General features: G+C 47.6%; 7 protein-coding genes across 7 annotated transcripts; 2 read left to right on the forward strand and 5 right to left on the reverse strand.

Moving 5' to 3' along the window:
• Positions 1-491: 491 nt before the first annotated feature.
• On the reverse strand, positions 492-2359 carry BKA67DRAFT_348543 (uncharacterized protein). The gene is made up of 4 exons (XM_046096341.1): positions 1993-2359; positions 1874-1943; positions 1669-1823; positions 492-1624 (listed from the first exon to the last, which is right to left on the reverse strand). The coding sequence occupies exons 1-4, from the start codon at positions 2252-2254 to the stop codon at positions 873-875; spliced, it is 1239 nt and encodes a 412-aa protein (XP_045956402.1). The 5' UTR covers positions 2255-2359; the 3' UTR covers positions 492-872.
• A 1546-nt stretch (positions 2360-3905) lies between these two features.
• BKA67DRAFT_660894 (carbon-nitrogen hydrolase) lies at positions 3906-6585 on the reverse strand (the record flags this gene model as incomplete). Its single annotated transcript, XM_046107711.1, has 4 exons — positions 3906-5874; positions 5928-5940; positions 5996-6322; positions 6450-6585. The coding sequence occupies 4 exons, from the start codon at positions 6583-6585 to the stop codon at positions 3906-3908; spliced, it is 2445 nt and encodes an 814-aa protein (XP_045956403.1).
• A 3150-nt stretch (positions 6586-9735) lies between these two features.
• On the reverse strand, positions 9736-13080 carry BKA67DRAFT_573091 (NACHT domain-containing protein). The gene is made up of 2 exons (XM_046103326.1): positions 12186-13080; positions 9736-12134 (listed from the first exon to the last, which is right to left on the reverse strand). The coding sequence occupies exons 1-2, from the start codon at positions 12750-12752 to the stop codon at positions 10131-10133; spliced, it is 2571 nt and encodes an 856-aa protein (XP_045956404.1). The 5' UTR covers positions 12753-13080; the 3' UTR covers positions 9736-10130.
• Positions 13081-15798: 2718 nt separating this feature from the next.
• BKA67DRAFT_660896 (uncharacterized protein) lies at positions 15799-17667 on the forward strand (the record flags this gene model as incomplete). The annotated part of the gene is made up of 3 exons (XM_046107712.1): positions 15799-16078; positions 16132-16383; positions 16430-17667. The coding sequence occupies 3 exons, from the start codon at positions 15799-15801 to the stop codon at positions 17665-17667; spliced, it is 1770 nt and encodes a 589-aa protein (XP_045956405.1).
• A 115-nt stretch (positions 17668-17782) lies between these two features.
• Positions 17783-19402, reverse strand: BKA67DRAFT_648037 (centromere/microtubule-binding protein cbf5). The gene is made up of 3 exons (XM_046105971.1): positions 19072-19402; positions 18733-19009; positions 17783-18350 (listed from the first exon to the last, which is right to left on the reverse strand). The coding sequence occupies exons 1-3, from the start codon at positions 19116-19118 to the stop codon at positions 17916-17918; spliced, it is 759 nt and encodes a 252-aa protein (XP_045956406.1). The 5' UTR covers positions 19119-19402; the 3' UTR covers positions 17783-17915.
• A 189-nt stretch (positions 19403-19591) lies between these two features.
• On the forward strand, positions 19592-21006 carry BKA67DRAFT_573098 (uncharacterized protein). Its single transcript, XM_046103327.1, has 2 exons — positions 19592-20452; positions 20552-21006. The coding sequence occupies exons 1-2, from the start codon at positions 20008-20010 to the stop codon at positions 20563-20565; spliced, it is 459 nt and encodes a 152-aa protein (XP_045956407.1). The 5' UTR covers positions 19592-20007; the 3' UTR covers positions 20566-21006.
• A 1257-nt stretch (positions 21007-22263) lies between these two features.
• Positions 22264-23446, reverse strand: BKA67DRAFT_520753 (acyl-CoA thioesterase II; the record flags this gene model as incomplete). The annotated part of the gene is made up of 2 exons (XM_046098215.1): positions 22264-23082; positions 23207-23446. The coding sequence occupies 2 exons, from the start codon at positions 23444-23446 to the stop codon at positions 22264-22266; spliced, it is 1059 nt and encodes a 352-aa protein (XP_045956408.1).
• Between the last annotated feature and the right edge of the window lie 630 nt (positions 23447-24076).

Here is a 24076-nt window from a genome sequence, read left to right on the forward strand (position 1 = left end):
CGGTTGGGGTTATGCTCATGCAGTGTTTAGCCCGTTTGCTAATCTGTGTCCCTCATCTTCAAGATCGTGAGCACCCGTCGTATATGCACGGTATAAGTTTGTTCTTGCGGTCTGTGAAACCTGGGTCATCCGCCATTGCGAACACTCGCCTGAATCCTTCTATAGTGAGAGCAACTTACGCAGAGTTGAAAGCATATTCAACAGAGCAACGAGCACTCATAACCCGTGGACGATAGTCAGAGCATTCTAGTAGTGGCAAACAATTGGTATGAGTCTGGGACACTAGGATATGAACACGGCATCAGGATTTTGGCCACGGGAGGGCTGCAGAACGCATTGAACAAAATGCGTCTCGAATCTGGCCATTGATTCGCGTGGTTCAAGTTTCAGATCTTCCATGACATAGATATAGCGAAGCTAGTAATGGAGTGTTACTAAAGTGAAACGCATCTTATTTAACAAAGAAAGAGCATGGCACAAAGTAATCGCACCCTAGTCAAAGCCGCCGGCCAGTGGACAGCATGGTCGGTAGAGGTGCGATATGTAGGAAGCGTAGACAAGTTTGGAGTTCGTCTTGAATAACTAGATGCATTTCTCAATAAAAAGAGTATAATATGAGATTGGCTAGTTATCAGCTCAATTATGTTCCTTTGTAAGCCTTCCCTTTGGGATCGAGGCCCAGCTATTGTCAATGTCTCCTGGACGTGGTATCTAATAATAACAATAATAAAAAAATAGCAAGGGAAATGCTTGTTGTACGTGACCTACACATCATCGGGCCGAAAACGTGCCTGCTATACACCTCAACTCCGTGCTAATACAAATTATGGATGGCAATCGAAACAGACAAACTGCTCGGCACACACAACCATTTACATGGCTCTTCCTGAGTGAAAGTCTTCCTCTGTAAGCGATCGCTGCGGCGAAGGGCCATGTCGTCCATAACCGGGATGGCTGAGAACAGGGGCCTGGGGCGGTGGAGGAGGCACATAGTCATTCAAGCCACCCCCACTGTTGATGCCTTCTTGCATCTCGTAACTGTCTTCGTCTTGCTGAAACTTGTCCTTGCCTTTTTTGTCGCCCCATGAGTGGTGAGATTGACCACCATCGGGGCTTAGGGCAACACCAATATTCTGGGTAGCGGCGATGGGCCACTGGTGCTGTTTCACGGCTTCTGCCGCGCTGACAGGGCTGTTGTATTGCGAGCTATATGGCGAATAGTATCGTGGATAGGTTGCCTCCGTTGTCATGCTGACTGGTGACTCGTCCCAGTTACGAAGTGGCCGCTGACTGACTGGTGTCTCAAACATCTCGCCTTGCACGCCAGGACTTGGCCATGTCTGTTTCTGCTCCTCTCGACGTCGTAAATAAGCTCGCCTCCTGCGTTTGCCGTTCATCACAATGCAGAAACCCAACACGGCAAGAACAAATGCTGCGCCGCCAATTGCGACTCCAACAATAGCGCCTAGACTAAGTGGCCCTGAAGGTCCGGATGGGGTGATTGATGCCGTAGGAGTTGGGGTCGTGACACTGACGACGTCAGAAGAGAAAATGTTCCCTTGTATAGCCAAAGTCGACCCTGCAGTTGGTTGCATCTTACAAGCGCCGTCGAGGATATTTATATCTACCAATGTAAGTTAGGTTAACGACGGCTGACAAGGCACTTACAATTCTGGAATTGATGTCCATTATCCATCGCAGCCAAACAATTGTCACACTTTGAGACCTGATCGGAGCTCCATAGGCTACAGTATCCATATGCTGTGACGTTAGAGGCAAGACCATCGTACTCGAGGGCGCTTTGCAATGGTCCACAAGCCGTGCTGTAGATATTTAGTAATTGGTAGTTGAAGCTCAAAGAATGTCAACTTACGAAGTGACGCATGGATTACTGCCTAACCCGCCCCCAAAAAGGCAAGTAGATGAAGCGAACCGCATGTTATCTGCCTGCGTTAGCCTATGGTGACGAGTGTAGATATGTCTCTAACGCACAAAGCATTGATTGCAGATCTGTGTATGTGGTTTTCGCGATCTTGGTAAAATAGGAGCTAGTTGATTCACAAGTAAGACATGATTGCCAAACCACGCCTGCTGATGTAGAATATGCCGACTCTTTGCAAACCAAGTCAGACGCGGATGTCGAATCCAGCACATTGCCACATCTTGTCCCACATGGCGAATCGGTCGCCACGAAGACGGCCAAGGCTAAGCGCAATTGCACCAGCAGCGTAAGTTTTCGCGCGATTGTCTTCATTGCGAACTGCGTTTATCGTTCTCACGGTGCAGGTGCTGTCGATGTGATGTGGGGTAAAGGATGCCGAACAATCTTCAGGCGCAGGAAATCTCTCCGCCTGAGAAAAGAATTCAATACATAAAAAAGTAAATCTGGTTTGAACAGTATTCAATATGATCGTTGAGCGTAACACTAGTGGTATTTAATGCGACAATTCGACAACAAGTGAAGATGAGGATGTTGGAATTCAAGCAACTTCCAACGGACGATCATGGTCCCAGATGGATGGTGACTGGAAGGAAGCGCGACCACTTTGGTGATATTGCATGCCATCGATGCAGGTTGGTGCCATGGACAGGCGGGAAGCTGGTCACAACCGGTCAACCCTGGGGGCGTGAAGATCTGATTCGTTCCTGAACAGAAAATTCGATGGTTGAATCTGGGGGCCAGAAAACTAGGGGAACAAGTCCTGGACCATTGAAAGTTCTCAGCACCTTGACTACCTGCAAGGCCCCCTGCACATATTCACATCTTGAGCAACTTGTTGGCTGGCAACTTGGAAGACAGCTGTGTGATTGGCGTAATCACTGCAACCCACGGGCAATAGCGCCCTGTAGCGGCGGCGCGAAAGCACAAGGCACGGTTTATCCCTGTCGAACTTTGCAGGTGGAGTTCGTGGGCAGGATCCAACATCCAATACTATCCGACATATGTAAGCACTGTTGGCTCAAGACCCCTGAAGATGACATCTACATATGGACTTTACCCGTTTAATTCCCCAACTTGGGCTTCCAGCTCTCCATGTGTAGGTATATCCTAGGGGCCTGACTGGCCTACCTGAGGACCCCAATGATTGAACCGAGTCGGTTCCCTCTTAGTCCCCTGTCCTGTAAAGTGCATCAATCGTGGCAGACTTCCTATCGTTGAGCCAATACTTTTGTCTGTAGTGTTCATTGGCTGGTAAAATGGAAGCGTCTACATATATCTTAGTTCATGCGTACCAGAGTATCGGGACTCTCTTCACCATTTCAACAACTCATCCATTGATATGTGTTGGAGGCAGAGATGTCATGAGACGTTTAGTAGAAAGGGAGAAGATAAGAACAGAAAAGAAAAGCGCCCATTGTTATTATCCCCATCCGGCGCCTTCAATTGAGCAAAACCAGCTCTACCCATCTCCAAGCAGCTATTAAGGACTGATAACAAATGTCCGTTATCTAACATAGACCGGGCCGATATAGCGGCTCGGAAGACTTCTTGACAAGGCTCTGGCAAATAATCTACTATTCAGCTTATCATTGGTCATGAAACACTTCGCTTTTTCTTGATACCACATGAAATGGGGCACAGCCACACATCTTTACACCATTCGTTGGTGCTAAGCGCCAATGCACCTCACCTTGCAACGACGAAACCAACCCGTGAAATCTGACATCACCTTCGGTCCGAAAATCCTCTCTAGTACGTGGTGCCAAGGGTCATAGAAGTAGCAGGTTATGTATGCCACGCCTTGTTTCACGGTCCTAATTTCCAACTTGAGTTTGTAAGCGCTTAAATGGTCTGGCCATCTATGTCATGATTGCGTTGAGTGAGATAGTAAAAGAAGCCCGATTCCTGCAAGACTGTCGCCTTCACGTACATTGTATCTTTAACTTCGTAACTTACAAACCCTTCACGAAATAGCACTCCTTGGCCTTCCGACGGCGATATCTGTTGCTTCGCACTGATAATTCAGAGCTAATGCACTCATCGCTTGGCTTAAGGCAGGGCTACTCAATATCTCTTTGTCATCAAAGACCATGGCCTTAGGGGTAAGTGAAAAATTATCTGGGACCGCATCTGTAAACGCGATTCCTGTTTCTGGCGTCCCTGCGCTCGTGATGGCCGAAGCATTAAGCCTTGACTTTCTATCCAATATATCAGGGGAAAATACGACAGGGATATCAGAAGTCCTTTCTCGTGCAAGTGCAGATGAGCCGCCGTATTGAGGTCCGCGTTTGCTTTTCTTGCCAGGGACTTCATGCAGGAAATCAGTACCTCCATTTTCATAATGGGTGACATTTTCTTGTCTGGCGAGCTGGCGGCTTCGCTGTGATGAGAGCGATGAGCGTGCATCTGTCGGTATGTGGCTGCGCTGAGTCTTGCTCTTTGTGTCACTCGGAAACGGCGACAGCACATCCAATTGACCACTTCGTTGCTTTTGGTGAGTCATTATGGGGGTTCGCGTTTTGCTCTTGTCAATTTCGTACCCATCTTTGTCCAACTCCGATCCTCGAAGATTAGATCGATTATCGTCCTGTTTCTTTGAACCAGACTGCCGAGGTCTTTGTATAGAGCTTGAACGGCTAGACCTTGCGGGCGAGTGCACGCTCTTCGGGTGGCGAGATATCCGATCTTTACGTGCTGTTTGCAACACTATATAATCATCGTCGTCTACGTGACACAGAAGACTGTCACGTTTTTGTTGAACTGTACCCTCCTCCTCAAACACCATGAGATCAGCGTCTATTTTCTCCAAGTCGGGCGATCTAGGACCTGCTTGGTGAGTGGCTATGCCACTGGTCTCGTACGTCGTGCCATGACGATCTCTTGCGGCGACTCGTGGCCCGGTGTCCTCTGGCACCGTTGAAGTGTAACTGTGTGAGACGCCGTCATTTGATACGTTGTTCGACAGCTGGGTAGAACGACCGGCACTGCGATGTTTTTGGTTACGACTTGCATTCTGAGATTTTGTCGAGAAGGGACGAGACAACACTGCCTCCTGCTGGCTTTTGGAATGAGAAAGACCTTCTACGAGGGCAGAGAACTCAGAAACTGGCTCAATGTCGGATGTGATTGACTCGATATCGTCGTTCTCGATTTCCTCCGAGCGGCCATCGTCCTGGTTCAGCATGGCGTGCCACTGCTCATAGGTATTGTTGATACTGAACGAAGGAACTTGAGACTGGCTCCCGGTGTTGGTCCCTGGTGGGTTCCAGAAATACCGCGGCGATATTGGAGACTCGTTGTCAATGTATGCAGCAACTTCTAGAGTCTGAGTGCTGACGGCGTCCGAGGGTATGAACACATGGCCACCAGCGCGACGGCTGGGCTCATTGGTGCGCTCTGCTGCATGATACTCTGTTTCCGATAACGTATTATGTTGGTGGTCGGATAATTTTGTTCGCGGGCCTTGTGGTGTTTGAGACATTGCGTCCGAATCCCTTCCCTCTGTTCCATCTTTCACTGAGATATCCGTCTCTCCTTCCGGACGGTACACCAGTTTTGCCAAGCCTGGTTGGCTTGTATCGACCACGAGCAATTCATTCTCACCCCTTCCCAGAAGACCATAGACTGTCACCTCGCCACCTTGAATTCCCAATACTGCGCTGGTTCCTGCATACAATACGTCGCTTTCCATTCCTGATCGATTTGCGAAAATAATAATGATTTCCTCTTCGCTTTCGCAACGTATCATAGGTTCCATACGCTGGACCCAGTAAGTCAATGTGTCCATGTCTGGTTCCTTAGGATGGGTAGTGAACTCGCTGGGGTTGTCGTGGGTAAGCCATGCCATTGATACGATCACTACGTTAGCTGAATGCTTCAAGGCGTGTGTTGCAAACTCGAATTCGTCCCACGGAGCCTCAAACCTATACGGACTAGTCACAATTGTTAGTACCTATCCCGACTCAAGTTTCTCAAATGCCCTCACTTAATGTCCATGCCTGATAAATGTGTTAACTTCCGGTATGTGCACATAAACCATGGTACTCAACTTACAGATACCCATTGCAAGCTTCCCGACGCCGGGTAGATAACCTTTCCAGAACCCATCAGACCCTTCCAGTGCCCATGACTCATCCGTATAGTAAAGGTGAGACTTCCGATACAAGGCCCAAGTATCACCATCTTGATTGACCAATATCAGAGAATTGTAGTATTCGGGGGACGTGGGCCATTTGTAAGATACATCAGCACTTTCGGGGTAGCCCACTGCTACAGCGCAGTTGTACTTCAAGGCGGTCGTTCGAGCCCATACTGAGGTGATGCCGGATCCGGTTGGCTCCAGGTGAGGGTATATCTCCCGGAGTGTTTTAAAATTGTAGCCTATCTTTGTTAGTGATTTGCGTCAATGCCGATCTCCCGTATTCAGCCCAAGCGGTATTTCGAGCCTGTCACCTCTGATGTAATCATTGTGTCATTGTGTTATTGCTGCTTCGGAGGTTCAACATACCAGAGAAGGCTAGTTCCGGTAAGACTAAAAGGTCCAAATCCTCCGGATTGGTTCTGTTTAGGATATCGTCCGCGAGATTGAGGTTGTTATCGACATCTCCAACCTTGGGTGCGAACTGCAGACACCCTATCCTCATATTGAATATCCTCTCCGAGTAAGGGACACCAGGCGATGGACGTCGATGCTGCAACACAGGGGTTCTCCTGGTGTGCACGGTTCGAGCCTTGCAGCTCCCTCAAAGGCAACACCACCGATACCCTGGCGATACCGTCGCGTACAGAGTAGAATTCATTGGGGAGCAAAAGGACATTCGTAGGAAGAGCCTTGGTTCGGCGTTGGTTGTGCGCAAAGTGATCGAGATATGTCTAAAAGGTGCGACGAGTTGGTTTTGGCAACATCGTCGTCCCCAGATTGACTTTCAGGGATCAGGTGGGGTAACAGATACTTGACGACACACGACCTCACCACCCGACTCGCAGCGAATCATGGTAGCTCCACACGCCGTCAGCCAACGATGAAGCTCTATTTAGCGCCAGCGCTAAATATGGCCTGGAACAAATGTAAGTCACGGCAGCTTACTGCTTTTCACAGACAACCAACCAACAACACCTTGCAATTTTCTTTTGCAACGTTGATAACCTTCCAGTAAACCTGGATTCTGGACGCGACAGCACCAAACCGTCGGAGCTCAAATGTATCGCATGTAGTACATCATGTCGAGCTCATATTTTGGCGGCAGCATTGGTGTACATAGTACCGATTGTTATGCCCAAGGATGAAGCGTCGGGCCTAAACGTATCTATCTTGGGCGGTGAGATTGCAGTATTAAATCCCCACTACAGTATCTGTAAACTAGTATAGGTTAGACCAAGGTCAAAAAGAACGTGTACAGTGAAATAAGCCGTTGATGGAGCTTTGTCTTCTCGAAAGAAATACAACTTTTATGTTGTTTCATTTTATTTCTAGATGGTTTGATGCTATTTTAACACACTCTTTTCAAAAGCCAGAACAATCATCAACTCCCGTTTCTGGCGGTGCACCGTGTCAGGGAGTTCTATTGAATGACAGATTCTTAGGTATCGACAACATATGCCCTGGTCAAGACCCTACAACGCATTGGTCTCTAGACTAGTAACAAAGCAATTTACATTCATTTACAGTATGTGTAGAACGTGGCGTGGTTTCAACGGTAACTTTGACCAGTACTTTTTTCTCAATAACACAATATCAATTCTTCTTTATAGTAAACGCACAAAACTATTGATACAAGCATCCACAATGCTTGCTCTATCGCTGGTCAGATAATGGAATAGGAGGAGTCAATCTAGGTCAATGGTTGGGCTGTTGCTAGGTGTCCTGGCATACTATGTATAGATTGGTATCGAAGGTTGGCGCAGTCACTGGTAACACACAAACTTGAGTGTATCTCTAGACTACCATAGGAAGAGATCGTTGGATGTTAGACGCTTCACAAGCATATCGATTGGCATGGGAGGGATGATAGGTAATCTGCAGCGGGGCTACCAAATCCAATTCCACTGGTGGAACTTACAGTTGCTGCAACACTCAACAGGGATGGATTAACGCTTGTGGGGGAAGTGCGGTACTTGTACATATGTTGGCCGATTAGCCGCCAAGATTTTAGACTAAGTAGTCTATCATCCAGGTTAAACACCCACTCCTCGGCTACAACTAGTTTGTGTGCGTACTTTGACGCGCAGCCGCGAGAAGATATAGAACCAACCAGCGGCAATAACGACGATGAGCCGTGGCACTCCCGAGGGCGATTTTGCGACACACCCGCACATACGAAGCGAACCCAATGGATTTGGGTGGAGTTTGTCCTACATAACCCTGGGGTATGCACGGTGCCATAAATCTGAGCATTTAAAAAAATTAAAATTTCAAAACAAAAAGCCCTCTTGGTCAAACTCGAGCTGAGTTCGCCATACACAGACTGAAAGGTGGGGATATATAATTTCAGTCATCCTCTAAGCATAACTACTTAAAGCCTTGGAAGGAATTAAGATAGGCATGTTGCCGAATTGACTAGGACCCTGCTCTTTATCTCCTTAGATATTGTTGAACTCGAACGGAGCTTTAGGCTATTGGCACAAAGCTTAACGGCCCATCGGTATCTCGAAAACTACGTGTGTCATTGTGCGCGGGGTTGTAATTTACAGCGCCTCATGCAACAAAATGGAGCAGACATGAACGCCGTGTATGATTGACCGGCTAACTAATTTAGCATGTAATAGCCAAAAAAGGACCTCTTGAGTCCAGACTTGGCGTTTGGCTCACACTATCCCATCCAAAGAAGGCATTCCTACTCTTCACTAGACTGTCTAGAGTCTCAATATTGTAATGAATATGGACCGAAAGGCAGTGATTTACAATATTAGAATCGTGACGGCAGATTCAGTGTCTGTGTTGTGCTGTACAGTCATTCGCGAAATTAGCATCCTAACCTACTCTTTTTGACACTTCACTCTTAGACCCACTTCGATGGGCACAAGCTGTTCCCTTGTACTTGTCATACCAGTAAGTAATGGGCCATTTCTGGACCAAACTGACAGTACTCCTAGTTATATGCATACTGACCATAAGAATGTGTTGAACGCAGTACATTCCTGTACAGAATCATTATTCATCTATTCACAGCATGTGGCTAACTATATTACTACTGTTGTTGCTTTACGCGGTTCTTGCTCTCAGTCAATACTTTCTATATCTGATATTGTACTTCTATTAAGCTGTATATGCTCAATATAGTAAAGATGTGTTCACGTGTATATTGCTCGGTAGATACCAGTTGCTTGTACTACCGTTATAATTAAGTCATACCTATTTTCGGAGCTAATCGCATAATCGAGACGCGTCCTGATCCGTGACCTATCACAATAGTTCGTCCTACTATTGTCGATTCTCCGGGACGATATTCTGGAGGCAACCAGATAAGGTTTGTATCATCTTGTCTGATCCATTCACTGCCCACATCGATACCGCATCTAACGCAGCTATAGCTACTAGATGAATGACTTTGAGTCAAGGGGATAAAGCTGGTAGAAGATGTTTCCAGATCCAGTTGACCTCTATTGGTTGTGAGCCGAACGCAGCTTTCTCGGTCAAAGAAGAGGTTTTTTATTAGGCAGGCGACAAAGAGTGTTTGTAAACAACCACCTGAAGTGGCACCCCATATCTTGACCGTGTTGTCGTATGAACCTGATGCCACTCGCTTGCCGTCACTCGACAAGGCGACTGAGGTTACCCCATCAGTATGGCCCTCGAGTGTTTGTAAACAACCACCTGAAGTAGCATCCCATATCTTAACCGTGTTGTCGTCTGAGCCTGATGCCACTCGCTTGCCGTCACTCGACAAGGCGACTGAGGTTACCCGACTAGTATGGCCCTCGAGTGTTTGTAAACAGGCATTCCACACTGTTTCAATCTTCGGTTGTAGTTCTATCCAAGTTGGATACTCTTGCTTAAATAATCTTCTGATCAAGCTGTTTGTAGGACTGAAGAGAAGGGCTGACGTGTATGCTTGTAATGGAGCAATCTCGATACCTCTTTTTTGTGACAGAATAAATCGACTAGCATCCTTGACGAGGCCTTGTAGTTCCTTTGAATCTGTATTCATCTATGCCTTATTAGTCTTACCCGTTTGTTCTCCTTCTTGATTCATAACATCAGACTTACTGCGATTCTCTCCAGCTTTTCCATGGCTTTCACACCTTCTAGTATTTTGTGCATCCAGCTGAGAGCTTCAAGCCAATACAGATATTTCGTCTTGAAGAACCGCAGAAGAGCATTAATATCGACCGGTGCCTTGTCCGGACTCGCTTCCACATGCGTATTGACCTGTGAGGCCTCGAGATGGTCGACCCAGAAGACGCAAGAGTATTGAATGGCGGCTAACGGGCCAAGAGCGTCTTTTGAGACTTGATCGACGAGGGCTCCAGGTTTTTTCAATCCATAGATATCACGTTTTAATGTCCCGCAGAGAACATCCATCGACTTCCCGAACACTTCACTATGCTGATTTGCAATACTAGAACGAGAGATGCTGCTTGTAGACTTGTCCATAAGAAAGTCTTTTGCTGACTGGTGCACAAAATAAACAATGTCTTCTCTAACGGTTAAGAAAGAGCCACATGAAGCGATGATCTCTCTCCAGTCGTCCAGTCCGATGTCTTCGAAGTCTTTGACTGGAGACAGCAAAACGTGCAGTTCCACCAAAGTGATAGGTCGGTATACTGCCGAGACAAGAGTCAGAATTTTCAGACAAACTTTGGCGTATGGCGAATCTTTCATCTGTTTTATCATCCTTCCATAAAGCCCGTTAAGGTCCGTTGGAAACTCCTTAACTATTTTTTTCGCAAGTACCCTGCCCACGCGTGCGAGCTCCTGACAAACCAAGGCCACCCACAGAAAGGTTCCTCTAGCATGGGCTGTTAGATGGCTTTCGACAGCATTCCTCGTCTCCTCCTGGTAATCTTTGCTTTTTGCTAGTTGATTTACTTTAAAGGTTATATAGGAATTGACAGCCTTATCGACAACTCCTTGGTTCATCTCGAGATGCAGCTTGTTCATATGTTTGGTCGTTTTGAATTTCTGCTCAATATCAGGCCAATTACGGCTCGAGACGATCCACTTAACGGTCGAAGTGCTGACAATAAAGTCAAGGAGCTGTTCCCGATCAACATTACACTCGTCCAAGGCATCAATTATCATGGTGGCACCTTGTAGCACTGGATCATCTAGCATGGCTGTCATGATTCTTCTCAAAGTGACCCAAGCATTGTCTTGTGAGAACAGTGCTTGGCTCGTGCCGTCGTATTCATGTCGTACGTACTTGATAAGCGAATGATTCTGGCGGCAAAGGTCCCAGATCAAGCCCCGCAGTACAAAATTCGCGTTATTCAGTGTTTCTACGGTGGCTTGGCAGAAAAAGTAGGACAGCAGAGCCGATCTTAAGCTTGTCGGCTGAGTCTCTAGCTCATTGATAATACCGCAAAGCAGCATTGTCTTGCCCTTGCCGGGGTCGCCTTTAATCCACAGAAGCTGATTCTGCTGCTCGGCCTGAAAGCGTTGAAATTCATCGTTTTGGAGAACCCAGGAGTAACAGTCGTTGAGCAACGTGCCTTTTGTCTCTTCGATACGCATTTTATCCGATCGAGGGTTCGTCGCGAAAATTGCTTCTAAACACTTTTCGTCCTTGTCATCTTTTGCTCTTTGCTCTTGTCGTTGCGCTTGATCTTGTAAGGTCGAATGGATATTTTGGAGACCCGTCCGAACAGTCATGGCCTCGTCGGCGAGCTGACGAAGTTTTGATCTCACCTCTACCCCATTATATTGGTCTATGTCTTTCTGGACGGCTCTTTCGGCTGTTTTGATACTTTCCAATTGCTCTGCCCACCCATCATATTTCACCACGTCTCTTAGAATAGCTCGAACCCAGTGGCGGTAGTAACGGCAGATGCTTCTAAGCTGGTATGTGAGAAGCGCTACATAGACCTGTATAATGTTCTTCTCCAATTCGCTGCGTAGTTTCTCAGAAGCTTGCTCGCTTTTGCTTTCGTCAAGAAGCAAGGACCCCAGTTCCCAGTACCATTGCAGTCTTGACGATACGTAGACGATACCGTCGCTGTTGGTGCTCGATTCATTGCTGGGATTCGAAAGTATCTGTACCCATGAGTTAAGAAAAGAAGTGTTATCTCGAAGTGGAGAACACACCTCTAGCCCGAGACAAATGCCAGCCCAAGGAATAGTGGCTTGTGGAACGGCTTGTACAACCAGGTTCATGATATGCTTCGCAGGTCCTACTACTTGTACAACCACTCCGATTCCCTTTTGTACTGACGCTGCTCTTTCGTTCCGCAATAACCCATCCTTGATCCATCTCTCTAATTCTTCTGGAGTTGGATCCCGTGAATCTTCTTCTCCGTGTTTTAACGGCCCATTAGGAGTTAAATTAGGTTGGTTTACTTTGGTGTATATGACCCTCCTGAATGCCTTAACTAGCTCGGGCTTGGTTTTCTCAAGCTCCTCAAAAGACGTGGCCCAAAGCCGCTCTTGAATCCCTGATGACTGCAAATGCTTGGAAGATGCTGGGATTGTTGTTGACGTCGGTTCCGCTGATGCTTGTGGTATTGGCGTAGGCACAGATTGAGAAGCTTGAGATGGCTGAGACAAAGCTGATGAAGATGCTGCTCCTGCAGGATTCGGAGTGGAGTTGGTGCTCGTAGCATGCCGTCGCGTGTTCCTCCTGGTTGCTGTTTTCAGGCAGCAAAAAAGCGCCATTTTGTAGAGGCACGAGTGCGGCTGGTAACATATACACGACTGACGATGTTGATAAGCAAGCAGAACGGCTTTGGCCTTAGACTGAGAAGTTGACACGACAGATCCAAGTTGTGCAAAGAACCCGAGCGGGGTTACCACAGCTGAAAGGCATCCCTGAATGAAGCATGGCTCAAAAACCAATCAAATCGCCACCAATTGACAACATACAGGCTCATCGTGTGTGAGCGCCGTGGCACCAATGAGAAGTCGATTTCACGGCTGCAAGCTAATTGAGAGATAGCATCAAAAAACGTATACTTGAAATCGATACAGACTTGATCCGTGCGCGTTGACTGGAGTTGATTCTCTTGTCGTCGGCTATTAACGAAGCTTGATCAAGCGTCCCTACATTCTTGGCACCAGCGTAGTCTCTGCTACTGTATAGAGCTACATAACATCATTTCGAGGCTGATTGTGCGGATAGATGGATTTGTGTTAGAGGCCGAACCCCTGATCTAAGGATTGCAATAGAAGCACGCAGAATTATAGTATACCTTGAAAACAAGGAGAACTCGAATTTTATCGTTTACTGCGTCCTGACTATAACTCTGCGTCTTGGTCTTTACATGTTCCACTTATCGCTATCGCCGCTATGGCTTTTTGACTACTAAAGTATAACCATGACCATCTACTTTTTATGATTCTTTAAAGTTCGCAAATAACAAGATAACCAGTTAAAAAAGCGTACTCTATTCATTTTGTACTAGTGGTAGAACATGATCGGCACATGTGCGCTACGGGAATCTCTCCGCGCCGGCGAACTGTTCTTTGTTATCCCCGTAATAGAATTAAGCCTTTGCTACCAACTAGGGAACGAAGCTTATATGCCGCGACATAAAACAATTGACTTACTCGTGACGACTTCGAGAAGACCCTTAACGATTATCTTAATCCTTTAAGAAACGTAATATAAATTCCAAGGTAATGTGTTTGTTACTTAACAAACAATAACCTAAACTGCGACGTTTCTATCACCACTGACTTAAGAGGTTAGGCTACCGATTATACTACAAGGTCTTTGTCGATGAGTGGGGTTTCGAGAAGCTTCACTGTGGTGCATCGGGCACAAACCCAACTCGCGATTGATCTTGCCTGACTCTTGGTCATTTGGAGCCAAGTCGTTTACCGATATACTTTACGGATATCCGTTTTTGGACGCGAAGAGAAAACGGCAAGACGTTCGACATGCACAATCTGACAGATGGGGCGGCGCAACTGCGGATAGAAGAGCAGAACGAAGTACGGTCAGTGCTGGAAGGTGCGGTTTGCTATCTGGAGAGCTCTCTCCTTCAAGGGACCGGTCGAATAGAGACATGCAGCTCGGCATTTGCAAAGAGATTCCAGGTAGACTAGTGTATTTCAATGGCATCGTTGCTATAACTAAAGCTTTGTCATGTAATAGATGAATAGGAGACTCATCAGAGCTAGAAGACAAAGTAGAGTTCATGGTTTTAGGTAATCAACATGTCTCGGTCAGCCCTTAGAGGAAGATACCTGCCCCATCATAATGACAATATTGCTGTTTTGACTTCCACACAATAAGAAATGCATCTGGATTCGGGTAAGAACAATGTCTAAAGAGCCCTAAATAAAAATGTTATTCCGAAAGGGACACATGACATTAACGGATGGTTAAATGTGATACAAACGGTTTTTGCTTGCTTTGCAGTTCCAAAAAAAAAAAAAAAAAACCGTGATGTCCACAGACACATACCCCTTACTTCTAACGAACCTCACTTCGCCAACTCTAGAGCATATCTTCAAAGCCTGCAGTAACACCGAGAGACATATCTACCTGAGCTCAGTTGAAATGGTCGTGAGAATATATTTAAGATAATTGTGGGAAGTAGACCGGGAATAATCCTAAAAGCGAATACGCCCATGCAAGCGTAATCACTATCACACCGGAATTGCAGGGGTTATTTCGATGCAAGGAGCGACCTTAACCGCCGAGGCGGTTGGACAGACCCACTTGGAAAGCGAACAACCGCGCCCGTCTTCCCCGCTTCTAAATATCTATCTCAGTGCTGAGCCTCAATGTTGTGCTCTTGAAAATGCCAGGTTACTATGTACGACGTATGTATCCTCGTACGCCTGCGGCCGGAAGATTGATCAAACCAAATTTGAGGTGGTGGCTGATCAGTCGGTCGCGGTATCAAGCCCTACCAATTCACAAAATGCATGGCCTCAAATACCTATGGCCATTATGCGCGACCATCTTGGCATAGAAACAGAGTTGTTTCTCTGTAGATCTTTCGTAAACCGGTATCTGCCCTAATTGGTTTACGTTTGTTTGGTTCGCTTGCCGGATGGGCCGCATAGCTGGCCGGCGTCTGAGAATCCAATTACGATGCAGCCTGCCTTGTTTCGCCGTTCGTTTTCTTCGTGGCGTATGGACAGTCCTCAATAAAAGCCAATGCCCCTGTCAGCCACTAAACAACATACTCGCGCGTGTTGAAGGCAAAGTGCGTGTGCTTGATTGGTCAGTCTTTGAAATGGGCTGTTGATATGCAAGCCAAGATGACAGCAGTGGCAAGCTCCTCTTGAGGCCAGGCGACTAGCCTACTTACGAGCAAGGGCAATCTCCTTGGTGATTGGTGGTTACTGGTCTTCAATTAGGTCCAACGATGCCCGTGCTATTATCAGAAATATGCCTGCAAATGGGCATACGCGCATCTTCTAGGCGCTGCTCATAGACAGGCATATCATTTTGGCTTTAGCTGCATGTCGTCGACACCACCATCACCAAGGGCCGCATACCTTGCACTCTTCCAAGGTGCAGAAAAGCCTGCAGTAAAGCCATATAGACATGATGTGGTCCCGGAAAGGGCGATCTCACTACTACAATGCTCTTTGTCTTCAAGATTTGATTGCAAATTGCGGAGAATACTGTCGTACGCATGCTCTCTTGGACTCAGAAGAACCATAACTAAGAGTTCAGAGCTGCCATGGTGGAGATAAAAGTATAGATTCGCCCGGCCGCTACCTCCTCCGTATTTATCTTGCTATGGCCTCGTTCGCTCTCTCCATCTATCTTGGCGCCTTTATACAATTGGCGTCAAGTCTGCAAGTTGCACCAAGCTCGGAATGTGCGGCGCTTTGTTTAGACAACCCGGAGAGCGACTCTGCGAATCCGGCCTCTTCTTCGACAAATGCAACAGACATCGTTTGTGGCGACTCCGACTATGCCGATACAAGTAAAGGAATCAAGTTCAAAAATTGTATAGATTGTCTTCAATCCAGCTCGGCGTCGGAGTATGACGAGAGTGACAGTGCCTGGTTTTTATGTAAAGGTTAATATCTCCCTTTAAGCCAAACAAATGCTGACTTTGGACCCAAGATAACCTAAGATACTCTGTGGATGTTTGCCTATTTGGCTTCCCAAACACAACAAAAGCTATTTCATCGCCATGTAGCACCAACTACGCCTGTCAACCGCTGCAGATAGCTTTGGAAACAGAACTGGTCAACCCGAGCAATGGCACCGAGTTCGACTACTGTGACGCAGATGGAGGCCGATTCAACGGATCGGCTGTCGATTCGTGTGTACAATGTCTCCAAGCTAGTGACGACCAGGAGTACATGGCGAATTGTAAGTTCTGTAATGTATCTGCGATGGCCGCAACTAACCATCTCAGTTGTCACCGCTTTACGTGCAGGATGCGAACAACGCCCGCAACCGGGAGCACTGATCGGCCTGAGTGGTTCACTTTTTACAGAGCATTTGGTGAATATTACGACACCGCCGACCAACGAAACGGCCCGCAGCGACAATTCTTCGACCACAGGAATGACGACTGGCGCAATTGTCGGGATCGCGGTAGGCGCGGCACTATTATTCCTAGGGGGCACAGCACTGTTCTGGATTTACTACCGCAAACAAAAAATATTCTACGAGTCTGATTACATTTCTAACTACGATCCCCGTGGTGGTTGCTCATCTGTGACACCGCCTTTGGACGGCGCATACACCGCTTTCGACAGCAAACCTGGCTCTGTCATGAGCCAGTACGAGTTGAGAGCCCAAGCTGCGTATACGAACCACTCAGACGAATATGACGAACTAGAGAAAGACGTAGCCACTCGGCAGCCGAACTACCATTTTGACCCAAACCAGATCATGCGAGGACCGAACAGTGCATTGCCCGTCCACCCGGCATACGTGCCGCGTGCTATGAGTCGCGGGGGGGTCCGGGAGCTGTCACCTGAGCCATCTGTGCCTGTGAAGTCGAACAAGCCAGATGATTACGCTCTGAGTGCATATATGAATGCGTCGCGAGCATCTAGACCCCCTTCTGTTCAGGTTCCAACCCTAGCGCCTGCATTGCCAACGTCCATTCCTGCATATAATCCAGCCTTGATGTTGCCCACAATGGCAGCTCGTGGAGACTCATACCAGAATGTATATCGCAATACTTGGCGAGAGTCACAACAACCAGCGCTACCTTGCCCGCCTCCACCAGCACTAAGTCGAGGCCCATCACAAAACAGAGGGGTAGGACAAACCGTTCTGCCTGGTCCACCACCTCCACCGCCACCGCGCGCACCTAGACTGACTCTCCCGACCGTTTCGAAGTTACGAGGTGCAAAGAAATATCAGCCGCCTTTGATCGTGGTCGAGGATGCGACACCGACAGCTGGACCTGGGGAATCGGTACCCATTGGGTTGGAGATTAGTAACCCATTACCCCAGCACAGGCAACGATTTGCCAACGAATCGACGGCTAGAGTTGATCCTCAACCATCACACCAGCGCATGCCCTTGACTCAGCAATTTCCCGGTCACATACGAAAACAGTCAGCCGTAGATCGGCGCGAGACACAATTGGATGACTTCATAACGATACACACGGGCAAAAGCACAATGTTTGGATGAGTTGTCCCGTTTCAGTCAGGCGTATTTGGATATATAGATAATGGAGTTTGGGTTTGAATAGCATTATACGGCGTAGCATAGGAAATCGCAAGGACATGGCGTTAATTCAACTGTAGTCAGTTGTGGTCAAAATCATTACAGAGCCTTCTAAATTAAAGAAAATCAAGCACATATCATCGTGCTTTCAATTGCCTATGAGAAAAGATATCGTTCTTATTGCAATATAGTATCTTAAACGCCTGCTTAAACTAACCTAAGCGGCGTCCTGGACCAGCGCTTCTCCAAGAGTCTGGCAGAGGTCCACTTCGTGGCTGCCCATCCTTGGGTGGCACATAGGAAGACCCGTAAGCAGTGTTTTGTATACGAGGGCTGGTCATCAACCACGAAATCCACCATGGCGTAGGCAATAGGTTAGGGCCATTGCCAAACTCGGGGTACAATCGAGTAAAGAAGTCATGGAAGTGTGCAGCGGCTAGACCGGTCAACCCGACCTTGATGAGATACCATCCGTTAGGAAACAGGAGCTGGACAATGAGAAGACAATATGGCATTAGCTGCGCAGGGATAGTGACAACATAGAAGTGGGCCATCTGTCCCCTCTGATCTTGTGTGCATGTGTAACACATGGCAATCAACAGGGCCTGAAGATACATGCCGGCGCCGGTGACGAGCTGGTTCAAAATCTGAATAATCTTGTTAGCTGCAAGTTCATGCGTAGGACATGAAAAATGAGCATGATCAAGCATGATGAAATGTAGGGCGCTAAATACCACCTAGGCAAACTCGTCAAAGACGTCACCTAGGTCATCCATATAGACATCCCACCAAGCCCACAACGCGACTGACCCTCTATTGAGGTTTGCGAATGACGGGCCAGCCGAGAGGTGAGGGTACTCTTCCTCAAATTCAGGAACCGCTTTAGCTGTGGAAGCAAATCACTAAGCGGGCAGATATGTTGAGGTGACTATCTAGACAAGCACAAATATCACGCTGGAAAGATGACAAGGAGAGGTGGCTAGGGGATCTGCATGGAGCAGATGGGTAGAAAATGCGAGTGACACCTACAATGACAACGGTGCCGACAACCATCAAGTACCACACCAGGTCCTCCTTTCTCGAGAACTTGGCGTTGCTCTTTTCAAGCTGGCTCAGGTACGAGAAACAGAAGTATGTATCGAAGAGGACTCCGAGTTGCGGCTGGGTGACCAGGAAACTCGTCACGAGTCGGTGGACACCAGGAGGGAACTTGAAGAGAAAGCGGTAGTCGAACCAGAAGGGGTCACCAGAGAGCATTCCAGTGTAGACGCCGACTGAGCAAGCGAAGACCAGGGTGGCAACGGTCCTGTGGCAGCACTGTTAGATACGGTTCAGCCGCATGACAGGGAGCGGAAGGTATCAACTTACCTAGCAATAGGCGGCGCTGCCCAATATGCATCCAAAATAGTGGCCATTTTGTTTGCTTCACTACTGGTGAGGGTTGGGGTGTTACTTGTGATGGGAGGTTTCCGCGTAGAGATGCAGACTGTGCACTTTCAACGGGGAAAAGGACTCAAAACAGAGTCACGTGTGTGAAGATGATGAAGACGAGGTAACTAGCCTCTATGGTTACTTTGCGTGAGGTTGTCAAGGCGGGAGAGAAGGAGGTGGCACAACGAGCAAGCATACAGACAACCGCGCCGCTGGTTGCATGTTGTTCGTAGTTGGCCAATTTATTTGAGCTGTAGGGGAAGTGATTTGATTTCAATGGCAGGATTGGAAATCTGGCTGCGTGGCTTTTTCAGGCAGAATTTGGGGGCCAGCTTAAGCTTCTGCAGGGACCGGATATGGGCCCAAGCTCTTAGCCCTGAGTTAGTGTCGTCAAGCTGGCAGGTGGCAGCTCCCGCCAAGGTAGGTCACGAGTCTCATTACCCGTCACTTGAGTCATCAAATGCGTGACGAACCCCCCATCAGGTCTCCATCGTCCAAGGCAATTATCGTACATGGTTAAGCACAAGATATAATCTATAGATATATATTGTGCGTTGATGACGCTTCGCCAGTGACCGAATCAGGACTGTTTGGAGCTGAATGTGAATCGTGGCAAACCCTGCCTGTACTCCTCTTGATTAGAGACGAGATGTCATTGTAACAATATCGAATCAGTGCTCGAAGTTTGTGGCTAGACTAAAATAATCTTACAGGTTTGTCATTTGCGCTGATATGTGATGAACTCATTACACAATGGGGCTGTCACGGCCACAAAAAGACGTCTTTAAATAGGCTCGATCCCCTGGTGCTGATGAAAAACAACGATGTCGTCAAATCCATCTTCCGCATCGCTCTCAGCGGAACAACCCAAAAATGAGTTTCACTTCGGTCATCCTCTATATTTTCCTCACATCACTCGCATCCGCCCTTCCTGCTGGTGATCTACCAAATCCAACGCTAGGCAGCTGGACTCTCTCAAATAATTACATCGCTTGTAGTGATGATAGCTGCTCATACTCGTTCCGCCTCGAGAGGATCGGTTCGTCCCGTCCTGACAGCGCTGACTGCAACTTTGTCGTCAAGAGCGCTGCCAACTTCACAGCCGGCCGAACAGATTTCAAAAACGTACCATGCACCTTGGGAAGCGATTACCTAGTTAGCGGTGGACACTCGGCGAACTTGGGCAACGTTGTCCTGTACGTCTACGAAATACTGCAGAACAATTGGGCATGGTTTGGATATGATACCAACGAGTTCGTTTCCGGCCCATCGAAGACTTCGCCCGTTTATGGAGGGCCCGGATTGTTGCTACAACCATGTGAGTAAAATACATTATTGCCCATACTGTTTTTCTTTTTCAACTCTAGACAGGATGGTTGAGCAATGGGAGAAAAGTTCAGTGCTGATTCGGATAAAGCTGCAACCGAGTGACCGAGTCTGATCTGACGAGGCTGCTGTCTGCTTTGATAATATGCCCGAGATCTACGAGTCTGGCCCTAGGGCCGAAGGTGGAGGATACTGCAACCTTATGGACACTCAAAGCTTGTTTGTTACTAGTGAATATACATAACGACAAGATTGGTATGGGTGGGAACGTGTTGACTAGCCTAAAATAGTCCAGAGGAAACTAGATTGCATAACCTGAGATGGGCTTGATGTTTCAATCATGATTATGGTGCTAAGGACCCATTAATCCACAACCTAATGCATTTGCTGCTTACTCTGCTTGCAATTTACGAATCCATTACTCAGATTGTCGACAGAAAAGTACTTACTCGCTGTCACTGTTACCGGCAAAAGATCTTGAAGTGACAGGTTGGAATAACATGGAAAAGTTATAAAGCGAAACATAAATTTTTGGGCGGAATACGGTTTGGCGTTGAACATTTCATGTAGTTTAGACAAGCACCAAACTCCGCGGAAGGGCCTACATGAAGGTCCAGGGGTCGATCTTATTAACCCCTTTCGCACATGAGCCCTTGACTAATTTCAGTCGTGGAAACAAGACGCAACACGCGGTACAACTCAAGTATCAGCACCGTACGCTGAAGATATGTACAGAAGCTTTTATGAAGCTGTTGACCCGGGTGAAACAGTTACAATAATGGTTACATGTTTCAAACAAATGTCCAGGATATTACCATCCAAATTCTGATAGGAGTTCGGAGCACCTATAACATGAGTTTCCGGTTGAAAACACTGCTGCCCGGAGGATCGCGCGCCTCTCTAATTTTCAGACTCTCGAAACTGCATCTTCTCGAGTCTTGAGAATGCGGGCCGAAAACTATTAGCAATTTCCCAGGATCGATCTTCGATTCTCCCAGCTTCCTCTGGCTTCAACTTCTTTCTTCGCGTGTGGTATGCGTCCCGTAATTTTTTATGTCATGAGATCACCCTCTACTACGTTATGAAAGAGCTGTTGATCGATCGCCGCCGAACCTCTAACTCGCTTTGGTTGGCACGATCAGCCAGATGGTCGCAACACGTGAGACATTCTCAATCGTGTGGAGGCGCGATGATATTGCTGCATTAGTCCTCTGTCTGCCTCAATATCTCAAGTACGGCGCAAACAGGCTTCATATATACCCGCCAAAGGTTCTACATGTCCTTATTGGCCATCTTCGGACCAGACTTCTTCATGACTGCTCCAGGACAGCTGCAGTCTCCAAATAATGTATAACGGAGATTCAAGGAACTCCAAACAGCCAACTAAGAAGACCTTGGCTTATGCTAATAATCTGTTTATTGAATATAAGTGGCTTCTATGTGGATGTGTGCGGTGGACTAGGAAGCTTTTGGAAGATCTGCTTCCTGATCAGTAGTGAACAAATGCTGCTTCTCATTGAGAATAAGCTCTTGGACCTGCCGAAGATAAAAAAGGCAGAACTTCATGCTCGGGAAAAACCATACTGGCCTTTCTCGGGTGATTGTCATTGTATAGATGATGTGGTTAACCATTGATGCCCTCGCGTGTCTCGGTCAAAGACTGGCGATCATAACCCTAGAGTGGCGACCCTTAGCAGTCATCTTCCTGACCCGTGTTATGTCCATCACATGCTTGTTGGGTGTTATGGTTCCCTCGATCTCATGGGACGGCTGTACCTCGAATAGAAGATGGCACACTCAAACTCATAACTTCCCTTGCCTCTCATCTGGCCCCCATGGCCTTTGAATGATGCCATCTTGATATTCAGTCGCCACGTGAACGCCACTAGGGCTCCAGATCTTACTCATGATGATACCTCTGCCAGCTTCAACCCTCGGAAAGCTGCACTCTTGTATCCACCACTCATCCTCACCAAATTTCATCACGGCGTCTGATGGATTGACGTGAACCACGAATGAATAACTCAAACTTGCTGCCCGCCCGAAATTATGACCAAAACCTATATGATTACCAATCATCAAGAGCCCGTTCCTATCGGCTTCGTACGCATGCGCTACGATATGCGCATCCGGATCCGACGCAGGAAGCGGGGCGATTAGCCGGTAGAGCAGCAACTCGCGTCGGTCGTATAGTGGCTTGCCCTCGTTGAAAGCCGTCATGTCAACCTTCTTCATATCCACAATAGGGAAACTGCCGGCCTCACGTGACGGAAAGGCTTCCAGAACAGCGGCAATATCAACAGATGGCGCTGGGTCCCAGGCCGACGACGGCCGCAGGCTCAGGATATTCGCGTAGCGCGTCTGTGCGGATGGTTCTTGGATGTCTAGCTGGGACCGCGTAGCTGGTCTGAAGGAGACCACGGCGCTGAAACATACGGGACCTAGAGACTCCTTTGCGTCTTCGAGTGGATAGTGATCGCCGTTTCGGCTAGTGCTTGGTGTCTTTGGTTGCCGGACCTTGACAAGAACGTTATGGAAGGAGTGATTTGCTGCGATGGTGGTGACCTCGTAGATGAACGCTCGATCCACAAGACCAGCTTCTGAAAAGTACCCATGTATAGTCTGGAGTTCGCTTGTCAGCGTTCAGTTCCTACGACACTTACATGTGGAAGTTGCAAGAATCATGTCTTAGTGCGTTACATTTTGGTACTTGAGCAAACAATGTGCCAATCATAAAAAGACTTACATGAATACCAAACTGTCGTAGTGGCTGTCCCGCTTGCACACTGGCTCTGCTTTCGGAGAAGGCCCTGGATGCTACGAGTCCTGCTTGACTGTACACGTGCCCGCCATAAGCCGCCTTTCCTCTCCAAGGACTCATTTGCACCGGTAAATCAACACCAGGAACCCAGACGGCCCTTCGGCTCATATATCGCTTTACTGGAGAACCATCGCGTATGATGTCCGGCAACGCTGCAAAACTCATTTGCTCTTGAAACGTAAGACGCTCGTCCGCCTTACGGATCGCTTGCGGCGCCATCTTTTGTGCTACAGGAAGGCAGACCCCCCACCTTTCTGTATTTCCCAAAGCTTGATCTCGCTGAAGAAATGACTGTTGTATGACAATAGCTCAGAACACTAGTCACCCGGAGACAAGACGATTTTGATTGATACGGAACACCAAGCCGTTGCTGACCAGGGCTGGGTGTCCGATATTCACGGTTCTTAGCCTCGGAAACAGTTACGGCTATATTGATACCGCCCTAAGTCTACCGAGGTTTGAGCTGAATGGTTCCGCACGTAAATGCCAGGTCAGTAACAAGATCGACAAATAGAAGAGAGAGACATCAGACATTATTCTTGAACATTGCAAGACTATCGCATGTGGGTAAGCTTCTGTTTAATTCTAAGTGTGATGGATGATGAATTAGGTAGAACGCAAATGGTACTCTTTGACTTCGGAGACTTTGGTTCATGGGATCCGATGCCGCTAGCTGGTCTTGGCATTCGGGTTTTAATCGAGCATCGTCCGAAACATCTGGACAGAGCTGTTGATGGGTTATCCAAGTGACTGGCTCAAGAATCCACGGGGCTAGCAATTCTATTGATCTTTAGT

The sequence above is a fragment of the Truncatella angustata genome (genome assembly GCF_020726525.1).
Source record: "Truncatella angustata strain MPI-SDFR-AT-0073 chromosome Unknown BKA67scaffold_6, whole genome shotgun sequence".
NCBI classification, from domain to species: domain Eukaryota; kingdom Fungi; phylum Ascomycota; class Sordariomycetes; order Amphisphaeriales; family Sporocadaceae; genus Truncatella; species Truncatella angustata.